General features: G+C 38.5%; 1 protein-coding gene across 5 annotated transcripts in view; it reads left to right on the top strand.

Annotated features, from left to right (window-relative positions):
* The window catches only part of phkb (phosphorylase kinase, beta), a 238,112-nt gene that overhangs the window by 125,621 nt on the left and 95,996 nt on the right, over positions 1-16,495 (top strand). For all 5 annotated transcript variants that reach the window (XM_048546675.2, XM_048546671.2, XM_048546672.2 and 2 more), the window contains 2 exons: positions 10,319-10,477; positions 12,847-12,941. In XM_048546675.2, the coding sequence (XP_048402632.1) occupies positions 10,319-10,477; positions 12,847-12,941 (254 nt within the window). The remainder of the gene's footprint in view (positions 1-10,318; positions 10,478-12,846; positions 12,942-16,495) is intronic.

The raw sequence follows: 16,495 nt of genomic DNA, 5'->3' as shown, positions 1-16,495 counted from the left end.
TCGTTTAGTATCTCCCTCATCTCCTGCAGCTCCACACATAGGTGGCCTTGCTGATCTTTAAAGGGCCATATTCTCTCCCTAGTTACCCTTTTATCCTTAATGTGCTTGTAAAATCCCTTTGGATTCTCCTTAACCCAATTTGATAAAGCTATCTTATGTCCCTTTTGTGCTCTCTTGTTTTCCCTCTTAAGTATACTTCTACTGCCGTTACAGTCTTCTAGGGATTCACTCGATCTTTGCTGTCCATACTTGAAATATGCTTCCTTCTTTTTCTTGACCAAAACCTCAATTTCTCCAGTCATCCAGCCTTCCCTACATTTACCAGCCTTGCGCTTCATCCTAACAGCAACATATATGTTTCTGAATTGTCATCATCTCATTTTTGAAGGCTTCCCATTTTCCAGCCGTCCCTACACCTGCGATCGTCCGCCTGCAACCAACATTTGAAATTTCTTACGTTATACCATCAAAATTGGCCTTCCTCCAAATTAGAACTTCAACTTTTAGATCCGATCTATATTTTTCCATCACTGTTTTAAAAATAATAGAATTATGGTCACTGGCCACAAAGTTCTCCCCCACTGACACCTCGGTTAACTGCCCTGCCTTATTTCCCAAAGGTAGGTTATGTTTTGCACCGTCTGTAGTAGGTACATGCACATATTGAATCAGAAAATTTTCCTGTACACACTTAACAAGTCCCTTTCCATCCAAGCCCTTAATGCTCTGGCAGTCCCAGTCTATGTTTGGGAAGGTAAAATCCCATATTATAACCAGCCCATTATTCTTACAGATAACTGAAATCTTCTTACAAATTTGTTTCTCAATTTCCCACTTGCTGTTGGGAGGATCTGTACTTTGATTTCAATCTAGAGCTTCAGTTGGACTCATTTCAGTTTGTGACACTGACACCCTTTTATTTGATGGGCAGCTTTGGGAAGCAGGCTGCCAGGGTCAATTGGACAGCAGTCCCATGGTGATCTCTTAAGAACATTAGTACAGGAGAAGGGCTTTCAGTCTGCTGCATCATTTATTACGATTGGAGGTAAATGAAGTCTTCAACATCTTTTACCCATACTATCCTCATAACCCTTCATCCCATTGGAATCATAAATCCACCAACCTCTACTTCAAACATACTTAAAAGGCTGAACTTCAACATCCCAAGCTAGACTTGAAGACCTGAATCCTTTGCCATACTGAAGATTAATAATATAGTTCAGTGTTTGCCATGATGTTGGGTGGAGTGGAGCATATTTTTCTCTGTAATTACTATCTTCACTGTTTTGATCAGCCTTCTCATGGACAGTGATCTTAGCAATTTCTATCAACTTTGTCTATATTGGTATAATGGCATGAAGGTAGGGTATCCTTCTACTTGTTTGAACCCCCTCTTGGGCAATACGTTCCTGTTTCTCCTGCACGGATAAAAAAGACAAGATGCAGTGTCTTCTGTAACCTTTGGTAGCATCTCCAATTCATTAGAGAGATTGTGGCAGATTTTCAGCACCTCAGTGGCTGTAAGAAGTTCTGAGCATTTTGTAAGTGACCTGTGTGCACAATCCTCCTGTGTTCAAGGGCAGCCTACAACTGTGGTTCCTCTGTAAGACTGCTGGAGGGTAGTGCTCAGAGACTTGTAATAATGGTTAGATGTACCACTCATCTTGCCAGAGAATATCAGATAATTTCCTGTGCTAAATCTGACCCTTCCTACTGTTAACATTGACAGTGATGTCCATTAATGCCTTTTGATCTAGAAGAGTGGCCCTCACTTCTCAGCTCTAGGAAGAGGACTTCTTTACTCTCTCTCTTGTTGCATCCAGCATAACCTCCTGGTTCACTCCTAAAAATTGAGAAGCTACCTTGTCCTGGGAACTACGTTACCAGCTCTCCTGAGATGCAGGGGAAATAAAATTTTTCTACAATTACTTATTACTCACGCATTGTGCTGAGTTTAAATCTGGCCCACCTACCTTATTTCCCAGCTCTGCAGATGATAATTGTGTGGCAAATCTATAACAAACCACCTGCATACAGGTTAATTGGTCACCCATTTGAGACATGGGGCCGCTTTCTGTATGCCCCAGAGGTAAATACAAGACCAGAAAACAAACATAACTTATGTTACCTACCCAGAATAAAAAATGAGCTTGTGAAATCTATTATTAAGGAAGCCATAACAATGCTCTTAGAAAATCCTGGTGTAATCAGACACAGCCACAGTGGTTTGGGAAGGGAATTAACATTTGACAAATTTATTTCAGTTTTTTGAGGATTAAACATATGAGGTAAATAAACGGGAACTGGTAGCTGGAGAAAACTTAGATTTCCAAAAGGCAATTCATAAGAGACCACACGAAATGTCAATATACAAGATGGATACTTGTGGATAATATGTTAACATGGATAAAGTATTGTTAATGGACTGGAAGTAAAATCACGGATATCCTGCAGAGTGAAAGCAATCCATTCGGCCCAATGAGTCCGCAACAACATTACAAAGAGCATCCCACCCAGACCAGACCCACCTTCCTACCCTAATCCTGTAAACCTGCATTTCCCATGGCTAATCCACCTAGCCTGAACATCCCTGGACACTGTGGGCAATTAAACATGGCCAGTCCACCTAACCTGCACATCTCGCGACTGTGGGAGAAAACCAGAACACAGAGAGGAAACCCGCAAAGACGTTGGGAGAATGTGCAAACTCCACATAGACAGTTGCCGGAGGCTGGAATTGAACACAGATCCCTAGTGCTGTGAGGCAGCAAAGCTAACCACTGTGCCATCATGCCGCCCCACATAAAAGAGATAAATTGGGCATTTTCAAACGGGGTAGGCCCTAACTAATGAAACCATCCAAGGATCAATGCTGAGGGCCTCAACTATTTAGTATTTGTACGAATGAAATTAATCAATTTGACACAAGTACTATGGGTAAGAAAAAAAACTTAGTCAGTGAAAAGAAACAGTTCTGTTTCACAACTGCAGGCCACAAAATTAGAATGAGATTTTCTCCTAATCCCCTTGATTTTTGTCAATGGTATCATTGTTGGCTACAAAGTCAGGTAGGGTCTTTACTTCATTTGTTGAGTATTTTGTACTTGAGGTTTTCCTTTTCTGTCTTTTATTTAGAATTCTTTCTTTCAGTGTCTCTGAATGTAGTTTTTCCTACTACTTCTTAAGACAGTTGGAGAGAGCAACTTTAATGAGAAAGGAGACAGAGCGCTTATGTAGCAGCTGGTTCCTGGAGCTTTCTGTTTCATTCACTGGTTCGACTACAGCTTATTAGAAGGCTGTCATTATGCTGAGTTTCTCGAACCTACAACAGATGGTGCCAATTTTTCTCGATTCACTGTTCCAGAAAGTAACATTGCATTATATGCATCATTTAAATTGTCTTTTTTTTTACAAACGCCTTGCACTCTTCTTAAAATATTTTGAAAGCAGTATCCATTTTCTTTATTTCCAGCCCAGACTTCCAAAAGGAAAAGCTGTGGGCTATACATATGTAGCTTTTTTGTCTTTACTTCCTGCCCTCTGTACAATCTAATCATCGAAGTAGAACCTTGGAGTAAATTATGCTGCCTAAAAACTCTAAGAAGTTTCTCCCATCCTTTGTTGTATATCACTTAACTTAAATCTTGTAACTGTTGCCTTCCATCCTTGATCCTTCAACTACTGAACGATCTGCTTCTGCCTATTGTGTTGAGCTAAACATGTTTGAAGCCTATCATATTGCCCTTCACTCTGTAATGTTATCCCATTGAAAATCCAACTCTTCAAATCTTTCATTTGTATTTATTTTTGGCAAACAGCATCCTAATAAATCTGCCTTTTAGATTGCCAGCAGATCCACCTTGTGCATTTAATTTTTTAATCTAGGCTGTCTTATTTTCTTGAACATGAAAACATGGAGATTTTACATGTAGAACAGTCTTCAGAAAACTGTATAATATCCTGTGTGCTGCAAGGCATTAATAAAAGCATTCTCAAACAATATAAAATGAGGCTACAGTATAAATTTGAGAGGTATCACATTTGGTAACCATGAATATATTACTTAACTCTGCAAAGTTATTTGAATCCAAGGAGAAGGAAGATTACAATTGATGTCAACGATTGATGAGGTTGTCATTTGCTTTATGTGAAACAGCTTCAAATGGTGCTTTGAAAGTACACTCCTTTCATTGTAGTTTACGGAAAAAGCTGAGAATGTTTTGAACAGTTTTGTACATTAATGTTATGACTTTTTTAAAAAAAACATAAATGAATTTCTGTTACTAGTTAGTTATCACAGTAAATTGAAGGAGCGACGTTTATGGTGTGCACCAAAACAGTGCAGCCTTGAATGCTAGAAATTCATATAAATATTTGTTTTGTAATCCCTTGTAAAACAGTACATACATAACACCAAAAAACTTCTAAAGTGAACCAAACACATATCATCAATACTTTAAATCTACCATCTCTAACAACTGCCATTAATGTCATATATACCACACAAGTGGTCTTTTTGTTCAAAAATAAATGACCATGTAACAAAACACTGTGGAGCTGGAGGAAGACAGCAGGCTAGACAGCATCAGAGGAGCAGGAAAGTTGACATTTCTGAAGAAGGGGCCTCACCCAAAATGTCAACTTTCCCATTCCTCTGATGCTGCCTGGACCGCTGGGTTCCTCCAGCTCCACACTGTGTTATGTCTGACTCCAGCATCGGCAGTTCTTGCTGTCTCTGACCATGTAACATATCACTTCAATCTTTGGACAGTAGTGCGCCCAAAATATAATGATGATGCATTTTAGTTTTAAATCTAATAATATTTTAATCAATTTGATAAAAGCATTTGGAATAACTTATAACCTCTAATTCAGTCTTTGGATTTCAGATGGCTGTCACTGATGGCTCTCTGAAATAAAGATTTGCTGCTTTGAGTAATTACTTCATCTGAATATAATTGAACTGCAGCTCTGTGGCTCAGCCCAGGGATCTGTTCTGTTTTAATTTTACATACATGCTCGATCACAGGATGTGAGCATTTCTGGATAGGCCTGCAGCTGTTGTTCAAACAATGAACTGCCTTCTTGAGTCACTGCAGTCCATATGATGTTGAATCATCTATACAGCTGTTAAGAGAAGAGTCCAAAATTTTGAATGAACGACAGTGAAGGAACCATGCTATAGTTCCAAGTCAGGAGGTTGTGTGTCTTCAAGGGCAACTTGATGGTGGTGTGTTTCCATGCATCCTACTGCCTTTCTACTTTGATGTGGGAGAATGCATAGTTTTGGAAGATACTGATGAAGAAACTTTGATAAGTTGCTGCATTGCATCTTGTAGATGTTATACTGCACATTTGTGGTGGAGCGAGTGAATGAGTAGAGTGGTAGGTAGAATCCTTCTCCCCAGTGGTGTTGAACTGCTTGAGTGTTGTTGGATCTGCACTCATCCTGACAAGTGGAAATTTATTTCATCTCACTCCTGACATGCTTTGGCGAGTCAGGAGATGAATTACTCACTGCAAAATTTCCAGCGTTTGACCAGGTCCAGAAGCCTTGTATTTATGTGGTTGGTCCTGTTCAGATTCTGAACAATGTTAACAGCTAGGATGTTTATAGTAGGGGATTGAGTAATGTTAAGCCATTGAAATTCAAGAACAAAAGATTAGATTTTCTTATTGATGATGGTTGTTGCTTTGCACTTGTTTGGCATAACTGTTACTTGCCCCATGATAAATCAACCCAGAATGTTGTCCAGCTGTTGTTGGCTATGTCCACAGTATATTTCAGGAGCTGTAGTGTCATGAATTGTGCTGACCATTGTATGTGTTGCAATCAGTAAACATTCTTACTGTAACCTTGTTACAAAATGAAGATGAGCGATGAAGCAGCTGAGATTGGTTAGGTTTGAGACACTACCCTAAAACTACGTGCAATTAGTTAGCCTGTTCATTTGTTAAGCGAGATGGTGGTTGTTCGACACCGCTCAGGGACGAATACTCTGAAACTAGAGGAATCTTATAGCACTGTGCAAATGTCCCTACCTCTGACTAAGGAGACCTGGATTCAAGTCCCACCTGCTTCTGAGGTGTATAAGAATGTCTGTGAGCAGGTTGATTTGAAAATATGTATCCTGACACTGGCATTTTTTGGTTGTATTTCTAATTTACTAATGGAATTTAATTTAATTGAATGCTTATGGTTCCCAGTGCATGAGGCTGAACCTCCGGAATAGTAGTCCTCATTGGTAAATTGTCTAGTTATAGCTGCCCCAAATACAGAAGCTTAGCTGTCCCGGTTACAGATGAACGTGTTTCAGCTGCTTCTTTAATTAACTAAGACCAACAGCTCTTCCAGTGGACATCTTGTTGAAACCTTGGTTAAGGCTGGAACATTAGAATTTAAACTGTAGAGCCAGTTAAATGTTACTAATTCTAACTGCAAACAAAATTGCATTTGAACAAAATATCATAGTCCGTTGCTCACGACTGCCAGCATTCACTGAGCCCCATGTTCTGGTCTTTCCTGATAATTGAAGGCAGGATTTGCCTTAAGGGTATTCACAGGGTGCAACTGTTTTCCTTTCCTTGCCTCGAGTTATTCGAAGGCAGTTATTTTTTCCAGATGCTGGACACAGCAAGTGCTCAGTCCTAATCTTCTATCCCTTTCTTTGTGTATAATGTCAATCAGGGACTCAAATACACATCCTCCCTTCCAAATTTAGCCTCCATTTCCTCTTCTCTGCATGTGTTCCAGGATGAGCTTGTGAGGAGGAGGTACCTTAGCTTGTAGAGGCTGGGTTTGTTATTTTTGAAGTAAAGGTGATTAATGTGGATAGAAGTGTATGAGATTATGACAGGCTCAAACAAGGAAGCCAAGGAAAAGTTGTTTCCATAAGCCGATGGTGCAAGAATGAGGTTGCACGTTTAAGGATTTGAGCAAGCAATGCAGCAAAATATGAGGAGAACCTTTTTATGAGCAAATGATAATTTCTTAGGACTCATTGTTGATAGGGTGATGGAAGTAGAGATGATCAATAATTTCGAAAGGAAATTGAATGGCACATGAATGATACAAACTTTGAGGGCAACCGGGACCGTGTGACAGAGCCTGCATGGTATTGAGGGGACAATGTTGATGCATTCTCCCAACCTGTGATCCAATTCTTTGAGTGTTTCCAACAATCCTGCCTGCTGTTTTTGAGTCTCTCTGTACCTTTCCACAAAATTGTTAACGGCTGACACCATAGGGAACTCTTCTGCTTGGGCCTGAGCAGATGCCTGGTTCTGGCAATCCTGAGAGTGCTGGTGACTAGGACAGTTCTGCTTCGGTCAACTGCAGAGATTTCACAGTGTTGTGCTCATCAAAATGTGATCCCGAATCCAATCTAGCTAAAGCACCTACTGGAATGATAGTTTCTGACCTGGTAGAGGACGCGGGAGAATGCTATGCTTTTGTATCCTCTGAGGAACCTATGGCTCTCCGAGAGGTGCAGGAACAGCTGATGTCCGGAAGGGCTGGGGCCTCTTGCGAGAGGAGTCTGTGTGGATGCTACCAGTGCCTCATAAAACACAAAAGGGAGTGAGTTTCACAATAGGTATAGAAAGTTAAACATCTTAAATATACATTAGCAGTGATAGTAATAGCGGAACCGTACAACACAGTAAAATGCCAGAACATGGTGGTCTTGGCATTGTTGTGCGAGCAATCATCATCCTTTCCAGCAAACTTGATGATTTCCTCCTTGTAAATGCTGAGGAGATAAATATCATCCACCCATCCATCCATCTCTGTCTCTATCTGTGAAGAGGGGCACCATCTTGCCTGTCTCAGCTATACAGTTGAAATTGTATAGCAAGACACTAACGGCACTCCCTGGCTTGCCCTTTGAAAATGCGTAGCTGGGGATACATAAGCACCAGCGAGCACTTCTGCTGCTGACTGCAAGAATATGTAATCACAGTGCATCCATAATTAATAAGTGAGTAACATATCATTTTTTGAGAAAATTCACCAGGGTTTAAAGAAGGAAATCTTCCAAAATTGACACTTAACGAAAACGTGGGGAATTTCAGCCCGGTGACTGTGTACTCCTTCAGGTGTCAAAAAACTACTTCTACTGACCCTCTTCCCCAATCCAGTTCTTTATTATTTGCTTCTATCTTGCTGGATACTTTTTGAAAAGGAGCAGAAGATGTAAGAAATTAAGTGTCTAAGTTAAAGCACAAAGGAAAGAGCATAAAGATTTTGAAACATGCCAAGGAAGAGTGTTACAAGAAAGCTAAGACTCACAGAATGAGTACATAGACGATTTGGAGACACATGAGTACAGAAGCCACAAAAAAGAACTTCTGTCAGAGCTGTGCATAGAGGTAGAATATAACTAGAATGACAAAAAGAAAAGGTCACACATTGGGAACGGTTAAGAATGAAAGTGACAGTTACAAGAAGTGAAGCAATGTATTTTTTTGTTCTGGAGCAATTCTTCTCAAGATCAAGTAGTTTTAGTTTTAATATGTGTTTCAGCCATTTACAGCCACTAGTCTCTATAATAGTGCACAATCTTTGACAGACATTGTACTTTTATCATGTGCTCACATGATGTTCCTGCTTTTACCATGATGAAATGACAGTTCTGTCTTCAAAAGAAATTTTCTATGGTATTTTCTTTTGCTGCTGTTAAAACATCATAGGTAATCATTTCAAGAGTGTCTGCAAAAGAATAGTTTGGAGACATTATTCTCAGTTAGAGGTTTGAAAATGATATTCTAATTGACTTTGTATATTGTAAGTATAATGATCATGCATTTGCTTAGTTCTGATGCTTCATTATTTAATTAAATGGCTAAGTGATTTAACAATAGCTTAGACACATACAGTGTCTTTACTGTAGTAAAGTGCATATAAAATAATTCTAAAATAAAAATACCATACTGTGGATGCTGGAAATCCAAAATAAAAACAGAAAATTCTGGAAAGACTCAGCAGGTCTTTGGAGGGAGAAAATTTTTTTTGTTCATTCATAGGATGAGGGTGTCGCTGGCACCAGCCCTGATTGCCCAGTGGGCAGTTCAGAGTCAGCCACATTGCTCTGCATCAAGAGTCACATGTTAGCCAGACCAAGTAAGGATGGCAGTTTCCTTCCCTGATGAACATTTGTGAACCAGATGGGTTTTTCCCAGTAATGGGCAATGGACTCATGATAATCGTTGAGTCTTAGAGCCAAATTTTTTAAAAAGTGAATTCAAATTCCACCATCTGCCTTGGTGGGATTTGAACCCAAGGCCCTAGAACATTAGCTGGTCTCTGGATTGACAGTCCCGTGATAATAGCACTGGTAGCATCCACACAGCCTCCTCTCGCAAGAGGCCCCAGCCCTTCCAGACATCAGCTGTTTCTAAAGAAGACACTTTGGACTCTAAGCGGATGCTGCTGACCTGTTGAGTTTTTCCAACATTTTCTGCTTTTATTTAAAATAAAATTTGTTTTGGTGGCTGATATTTGTACTTTTCCATTCTGGCAGAATGTTGCATGAGGAAGTACAGATTCAAAATAAGAAGTTTCCTATTTTAGACAGTCCAGAGATGTGCAGGTTCATTGGATTGGCCATGCTAAATTGCCCAAAGTGGACATGGGGATGTGCAGGCTTGATGGTTTAGCTGTGGGACGTATAGGGTTACAATGATGGAGTACAGGGGTGGATCTGGGTGGGATAGTCTTCAGAGAGCCTGTATGGGCAGAATGGTCTGCTTCCACACTACAGGGATTCTAAGATTCTGTGAAAAGGAATTCCTTCCCTGAGTTCATTAGTACTTAGAATTCTGTCCCAGCAAGCAATGAAGGCTTAGTAAGTGAATATATTCAAGGCTGAATGTGGAAGCTTTTTGATTGGCAAAGGAGTCTACGCTTACTGGAGGCAGCCAAGAACGTGAAGTTAAGGCTACGTTAAATCAGCCCTGATCTTATTGACTAACAGAGCAGTTCAAGGGATTGAATGGCCTACTGCTGCTGCTAATATGAATATTTTTATATATGCGCATAAGTTGTAATAATTATCAAAGGGTTACTTTATTTTAAAACTACAATTTTGAACTTCGCACAGTTGGAATGAACAAGATAAGCCGAATAAGTAAACATAACAAAGGAAATGTGAAGAATAATTTAAAACTTAACTCTACGCCCATTACCTGAGGATTTTTCAAGAAATGCTTGACTACTGTAGATTTTGCATGTAACTAAGTTTATTTTTCATTTTGTTTGGGATATCAATGAATTTTATAATGCATATGTTTAATCAATATCCATTTCTTAACCCTACAGGCTTTGCCATTGTACCGAAGTATTATTATGTGCCGGCTGATTTTATTGAAGCAGAAAGGATTGCACCTGGCAGCCTAAAGCGTTTTCCTAGTAATTCTGGACATGATGGAAATCTTTTCTTATGGGGACAGGCCTTGTACATAATTGCAAAGCTGCTTGGTAAGTATAATAGTTCTGTTAGCTCAACAAATTAAATTAGAAACCAGCAGCAGCAGCCTGTTTTTATACAGCTCCTTTAATGTGGAAAAAAGCATCCCAAGGCGATTTACAGAAGTACAAGGAAAAGTAACATTGCTAGTGCAGCTGCAGAAATTCAGAAATGTTAAAAAGCTTAAAAAAACAGCATCTTATGTGGGACGGTGGCGGGCACAGTTTTTGGGGGCTGTTTAAAGCCATTGACAGTTTTGAACACCAAGGATAAGAATCTCACATTTGAGATGCAGGTTGTATAGAACCAACATAAGTAGGAAAAAAACAGTTATGATAATTGAAAAAGAATTGATGCAGCCAGCAGAAGTTGGAGAAGAATATAGGATTAGAGTTGAGCAGACTAACAGACTCACTAAATCCAGAAGCAGCAAGATGAGAGGCTAGGCAAGTTGTCAGTTATGTTCCAGTTGAAGTGTGTGATCTTTATTATGCCAAGGATGTGGAGTTGAAAACCCAGCTAATGATATTCCTGAGGTTGTAAACATTGTTGCTTCGTCTAAGTGAGTAACTGATAGTGGAATAGATTTAAATGGGGGCTGAAAACAAAAGCTTTGATTTTTCCAATGTTTAGATGGAAGAACTTTCAACTGATTCAGAACTCAAAGGTGTATAGTTCTGTTCTGATGAAAGGAGCAGTAGATAGTTTAAGAGAGGTTGTGGAAAAATAGAAATAGGGTCATCAACATACAGGTGGAATCTATGCTTCTGAATGAAGTTGCCAAGGGCTAATAAGTTGGTGAAAAAGAAAAAAAGTACAGACGTGGATCATTGGGGACAGGAAAGAGAAATCAATGCTTATAATCTTCTTGCTTTGATCTTAAATGTCAGCAGAAATTGATATTAAAGACAATGTAAGTTCCAAGAGGCAAAAGGAAGATAATTCCACATTTATGTCATCTGTGATTGTAATGCAATGATCAAGGTTGTGACTCATTTTATGAGCTCATATGTTACATGAAAGAAAGCCCTTTGAGTGTAAAGTGACAAAATTTCTGTTCCAGCAACTTGTTGATGCTTACTTTCAGTCCTCAATATTTAAGCAATTATTGAAGTGAACATCACAGATAATGGTTTCCCTGTACTTTCAGGCTTAGTTTTTTTATATATCTCACCCTTCTTCATGCATTCAATTTAGACAGCAGCCAGTCAATTTTACAGTGTGCTTTCAAAACAATTGAAGTTGATGCAGTAACATGACATCACTTCTTAAGACAAAATCAGATTTTTTTTGTTCAGGCAAAAGATTACAGACATTGGAAACCTGAACTAAGCAAGAAAGTTTTGGAGAAGCTCAACTGTTCAGGCAGCATCTGTGGAGCGTTGGAGAGTTATCATTTCAGTTTGATAATGATTTCCATCATTCATTATTTATTTAACAACTGAAATGTGAACATTTTTTTCACCACAGATCTTTCCAAACCTGCTGATAGCTTTCAATATTTTTCAGTCTTAATTATTTTTAGGTTGGTTCAAGATAGTATTAAACACTTTGAATAATTCCAAAAATTAGTGTTAATAACTTAAACCGGGATGCTGCTGAGTGACAAGTTTGTAACTAAATGCATTTTAAAACTTATCAAAATTCTTTTAATATTAAAAATATTGCACACCACATGCTGGATAGCTTTGCTGTGAAATACATTACCTGTTATGAAACTGAGAAAGAGGCTGAGATGGCGTAGAGTTCTAATTCCTGTTGAATTCACTTGTTTCACAAAGGAGATAGTATTTTCCAAATATGTGACATTCTCTGATCCCTGGAATAAATGAGAATTTACCAATCACACTTACTACTCTTGGTTATAATCTTGTGAAACTGTTGGCAAGTGCATGTTTGAATGTTATACACAAGGATGATAGCAGAATTGGTGATGATGCTAGCTTTAGCCAACTAATTTGTTAATGCTCGTTGTCTGGTCTTGAGTTAGTCACCCTTACTTGTAACTGCAGTAGTTCTATGACAATTAGAAACCAAAAGAACTGTGAATGCTGTAAATCAGTATCAAAAACAGAAGTTCTGGAAAAGTTCAGCAGGTCTGGCAGCGTCTGTGAAGAAAAAATCAGAGTTAATGTTTCAGGTCCTCAGAAAGTTACTAGGGAGGGTCACTGGACCCAAAACATTAATCTGATTTTTCTTCACAGACGCTGCCAAACCTGCTGAACTTTTCCAGCAACTTCAGTTTTTGTTCTTGGACAGTTGTTGGGCATTTTCAAAACATGTAACAAATCAATAGATGATGATTGGATGAGTTTGTACAATATACTATGTTGGCTAAATTTTAATCAACAATTATTTCCTTATACCTTGTCCATAATAGTGGATGAATTGATAAGTCCGAAGGACCTGGATCCTGCTAGACGATACGTGCCCCCAAAGGAGCAGAGAAATATCAGCATGAGGTATTCCAACCAGGTGAGTATTAAAGGCAGTTCAGCCAATATATTTAAATTAACCCTACTGAAAAACTGGGAAAGAGAACAAAGTTAAAATGGGAAGCTTTGAAAAATTCTTGAGCTTTCTTGAAAGCAATTTGCTGACTTTATACTGTTGCCATTAGGTTTCATAGTTTAGTGAAACAGCATATTAAAGACAGTTGTTAAGTTGTGTTTAATGTAGCTATGAAAATATTAATAAGAGCTATTGTGTAAAAATTGACTAGCCATGTAATATGATGGTCAGCTATACCCAGAGTTTTTATTTCAGATGAGCATTTAATCATAAAATTGCCATGGGGCAGAAGGAGGCCATTTAGCCCATTGTGTCTACATTAACTGCTTGAACGAGTATTGTGACTTGTAGCCATAATTCTGTGCGCTATTTCAGTATCAATAATAATTACTACCTTCTTGAAAGCTTCGATTGAACCTATTCTACCACAATTCTATGTGATGCATTGCAGGCATTATCACTCACTATTTGAAAAAGTTTTTTCTCAAATCGTATTTCCTTCTTTTGCAGTTCTCACTACATCTATGCCTTTTTATTTTTGATTCTTTTATGAATAGGAACAGTTTCTCCCTGTGCACTCTAAGCAGATCTCTTATCTTGTTGAAAAGTTCAATCAAATCACCTCTTAACCTCCCCTCACCAGGGAAAATAGTCCCAACTTTTCACATGTGCCATCCGTGAAACTGTTGCAGACCTCTTCAATTTCAATTGCATTCACATCCTTCCTTAAGTATGGCATCATTAGTAATACACAAAACAATTAAACTGGTCAGATAAATAAATTTGTCTCTGAAATGTTTGTAGTGTGATCATTTCATCATATTGTGATTAAATACTAGTAATTTGTGGGATAATAATATTTATGTAATTGTGACTAATGGATGATTTCTCTTGCAAGCTGTTGTAAGCTTGTTATTGGCAGTCCAACGTGATGAGTTAAGAAATGTCTTGAAAGTGCTATTGCAAACTGGAAGCATTATAATAAAGTAAATTCACATTTATGCAGTGGCTTTCACAGCCTAATGCCTTCCCGAAGTACTTTACAGCCAATTAATTTTAGTCACAGATGTAATGTAGGAAATAGTTCATCCAATTTGTGCAGTGTGATGTCTTAAAAAAAATACTGAAACATAGATAAGCTTTTTTTTTGTGATATGGTTATCACAATGGTTATATATGGTTATATAGTATTTTTTACATCATGAATTATGAGATTTTTTGTAACAACTTGAAATGGCAAATGTAATGTCTTCTCTGAAAGAGACAGTATCTTACAGTCCAAGAGAAGCTCCTTAACTTATGTAATGATGTTCGATCAGATCATATGTTCAAGTTTCTGGAATGAGTCTTAAACCCAGAATGTTCCACTGAGTTGTAGTTGATAATTTTCCAAAAACCCTGCCTGGTAGGACTCTTTGTTCAAGGAGTTTTTCAACTGAATATGTAATATTAGAAATCAACTGTATTAATACATTGATATCTAGATTATCTAATTGGAAAAAATAATGGGATTTTATGTGCAAGTAACTTTTTGTTATGTGTTTAGTATCATACCTTCAATATTTTTCCTAATGCAACAGTACCAGTTGTTCTCCACAAGAGTATCTTACGTAGAGGGATGTGCCCAATTTCTATCTGTATGGTACCATAATCCAAAGTCAACTGATCGTCGGTCCTTACAGGTTGAACTATTTATTAATATCTTTCACATATGCTCCCAAATGTGCGTTTCCAGTCTTTCTGAAGCCAAGCCGAAATCCCAGGTGCCAAGACACACGATGTGCAGCTCCATTATAGGGCAAGGACCACATTACCAGTGACTGCAAAGGTCAGAGGCTAGGAATACCACAGAGTAACTGAACCTCCTGACTCCTCAAAGCATGATAATGTCACTGAATTAGTATTCCAGGAGGCCAGGCTAATGCTCTGGGAACACTGTTCAAATCCTTTCATGGGATCTGGGAATTTGAATTCAATTAATAAAGCTGAAATTAAAAGCCAGTCTCAGTAATGTTGACTTTGAAATTATTGCCATTGCTACAAAAAAAACTCATTTGTTCACGAATATCCTTTAGGGAAGAAAATCTGCCATCTTTACCTGGTCTGACCTGAATCTGATTGCAGAATGACAGCCATGCAGTTGCCTCTTAAATGCTGTCTGGAATGGCCTTGCAACTGTGATAGTTGTACCCAACTGCAAGGTCAAAAGGAATGAGACCATATTGATCACCCAGCATTGTCTTAGGTACCGGAAACAACAACTGCACACCTAACTCTGTCAATATTGCAAAGTAGCCACTTACCAAAATGACTTTACTAACATCTGAGGGCTTGTGCCAAAATTAGGTGAGCTGTCAAGCAGACTAGCCAAATAATAGTCTGACATAGTCATACTCACTAAATCATATCTTGCAAAAAGTACTCAGATATCATTATCTTTTAGTCTGTCCTGCTGCTGTGAGAAAGCACTCAGGAGACTGATGAAAAGAGGGAGGAATGGGGAGAAAAGAGCAAGAGAGTTGGGCATGAAATTGGGTAGGTAGCAGTAGACTGTTCCAAAATGGCAGCTGTTGAGTCTCTCATGCTCCATTGATAAAGCTGAGACCTTTAGTGAATCTTGAATATTATATATATATGCTATTGTTACTCAGCATAATGTGGAATATGGCAGTTGAATGTAGTTTTACCCTCATTGTACCCAAGCACTTTTATAAATTTCAGCTTCTTGAAAATATTGTATCACGAAGAGGCCAACCCCCTACTTCCGAGATGAATGAGTGGTCTCAAACACCTTTGCTACAGTATGAACAGCATTTACCACAGAATTCTCAGCTTCTGAGTTCCACATTTTGCCACTGTATTTATATAACTAATTCAGTTCAGTTCCAGGTCAGGGAGTTTTATTTCAACTGGAGCTTAGAAGGGTGAGGGATGACTTTATTGAAGTATATAATAGCATGAATGGCCTGGACAAGGTGTAAGTATAAACTCGGATGAATGAATCTAAACCTAGGAGGCACTGTTTAAAAATTAAGGATTGTCCTTTTAAGACAGAGATGAGAATATTTCTCTCTGCAGGATGTGCAACTTGAGAACTCTCTGCCTCAGCTGGTGGAGTCTTTGAACATTTTTAAGGTGGAATTAATTTTTTTTGTGACGGGAGGGAATTAAAGGTTGAGGGTAGATGGAAATGTAGAATTCAAAACAATCAGTTCAGATATGGTCTTATTAAATGACAGAGTGAGCTTAATGGGCATAATCACCTACTTCTGCACCTATATTCATATGCAGTGGTAATCCCCAAGATGTTGATAGTGGTGATATCAATGAAAACACTACCATTAAATATCAAGGAGAACAGTTTCAGCCGTAGATCAGTACTACCAGGACAAAGTTGAATGATGTTACAGTGGTGGACATGAACAGTTTTAGTGATGGTGCAAGTATGTTGTCAGAAGTTTACTTTGGGAACAGTTATGACACCAAGGTTTGAACAGATTGGCTTAATTTCAATTTGT

This window comes from Stegostoma tigrinum, chromosome 16, assembly GCF_030684315.1.
Source record: "Stegostoma tigrinum isolate sSteTig4 chromosome 16, sSteTig4.hap1, whole genome shotgun sequence".
Lineage (NCBI taxonomy): Eukaryota > Metazoa > Chordata > Chondrichthyes > Orectolobiformes > Stegostomatidae > Stegostoma > Stegostoma tigrinum.
The sequence above is the reverse complement of the archived record's forward strand: the minus strand, read 5'-3'. Positions and strand labels throughout refer to the sequence as shown.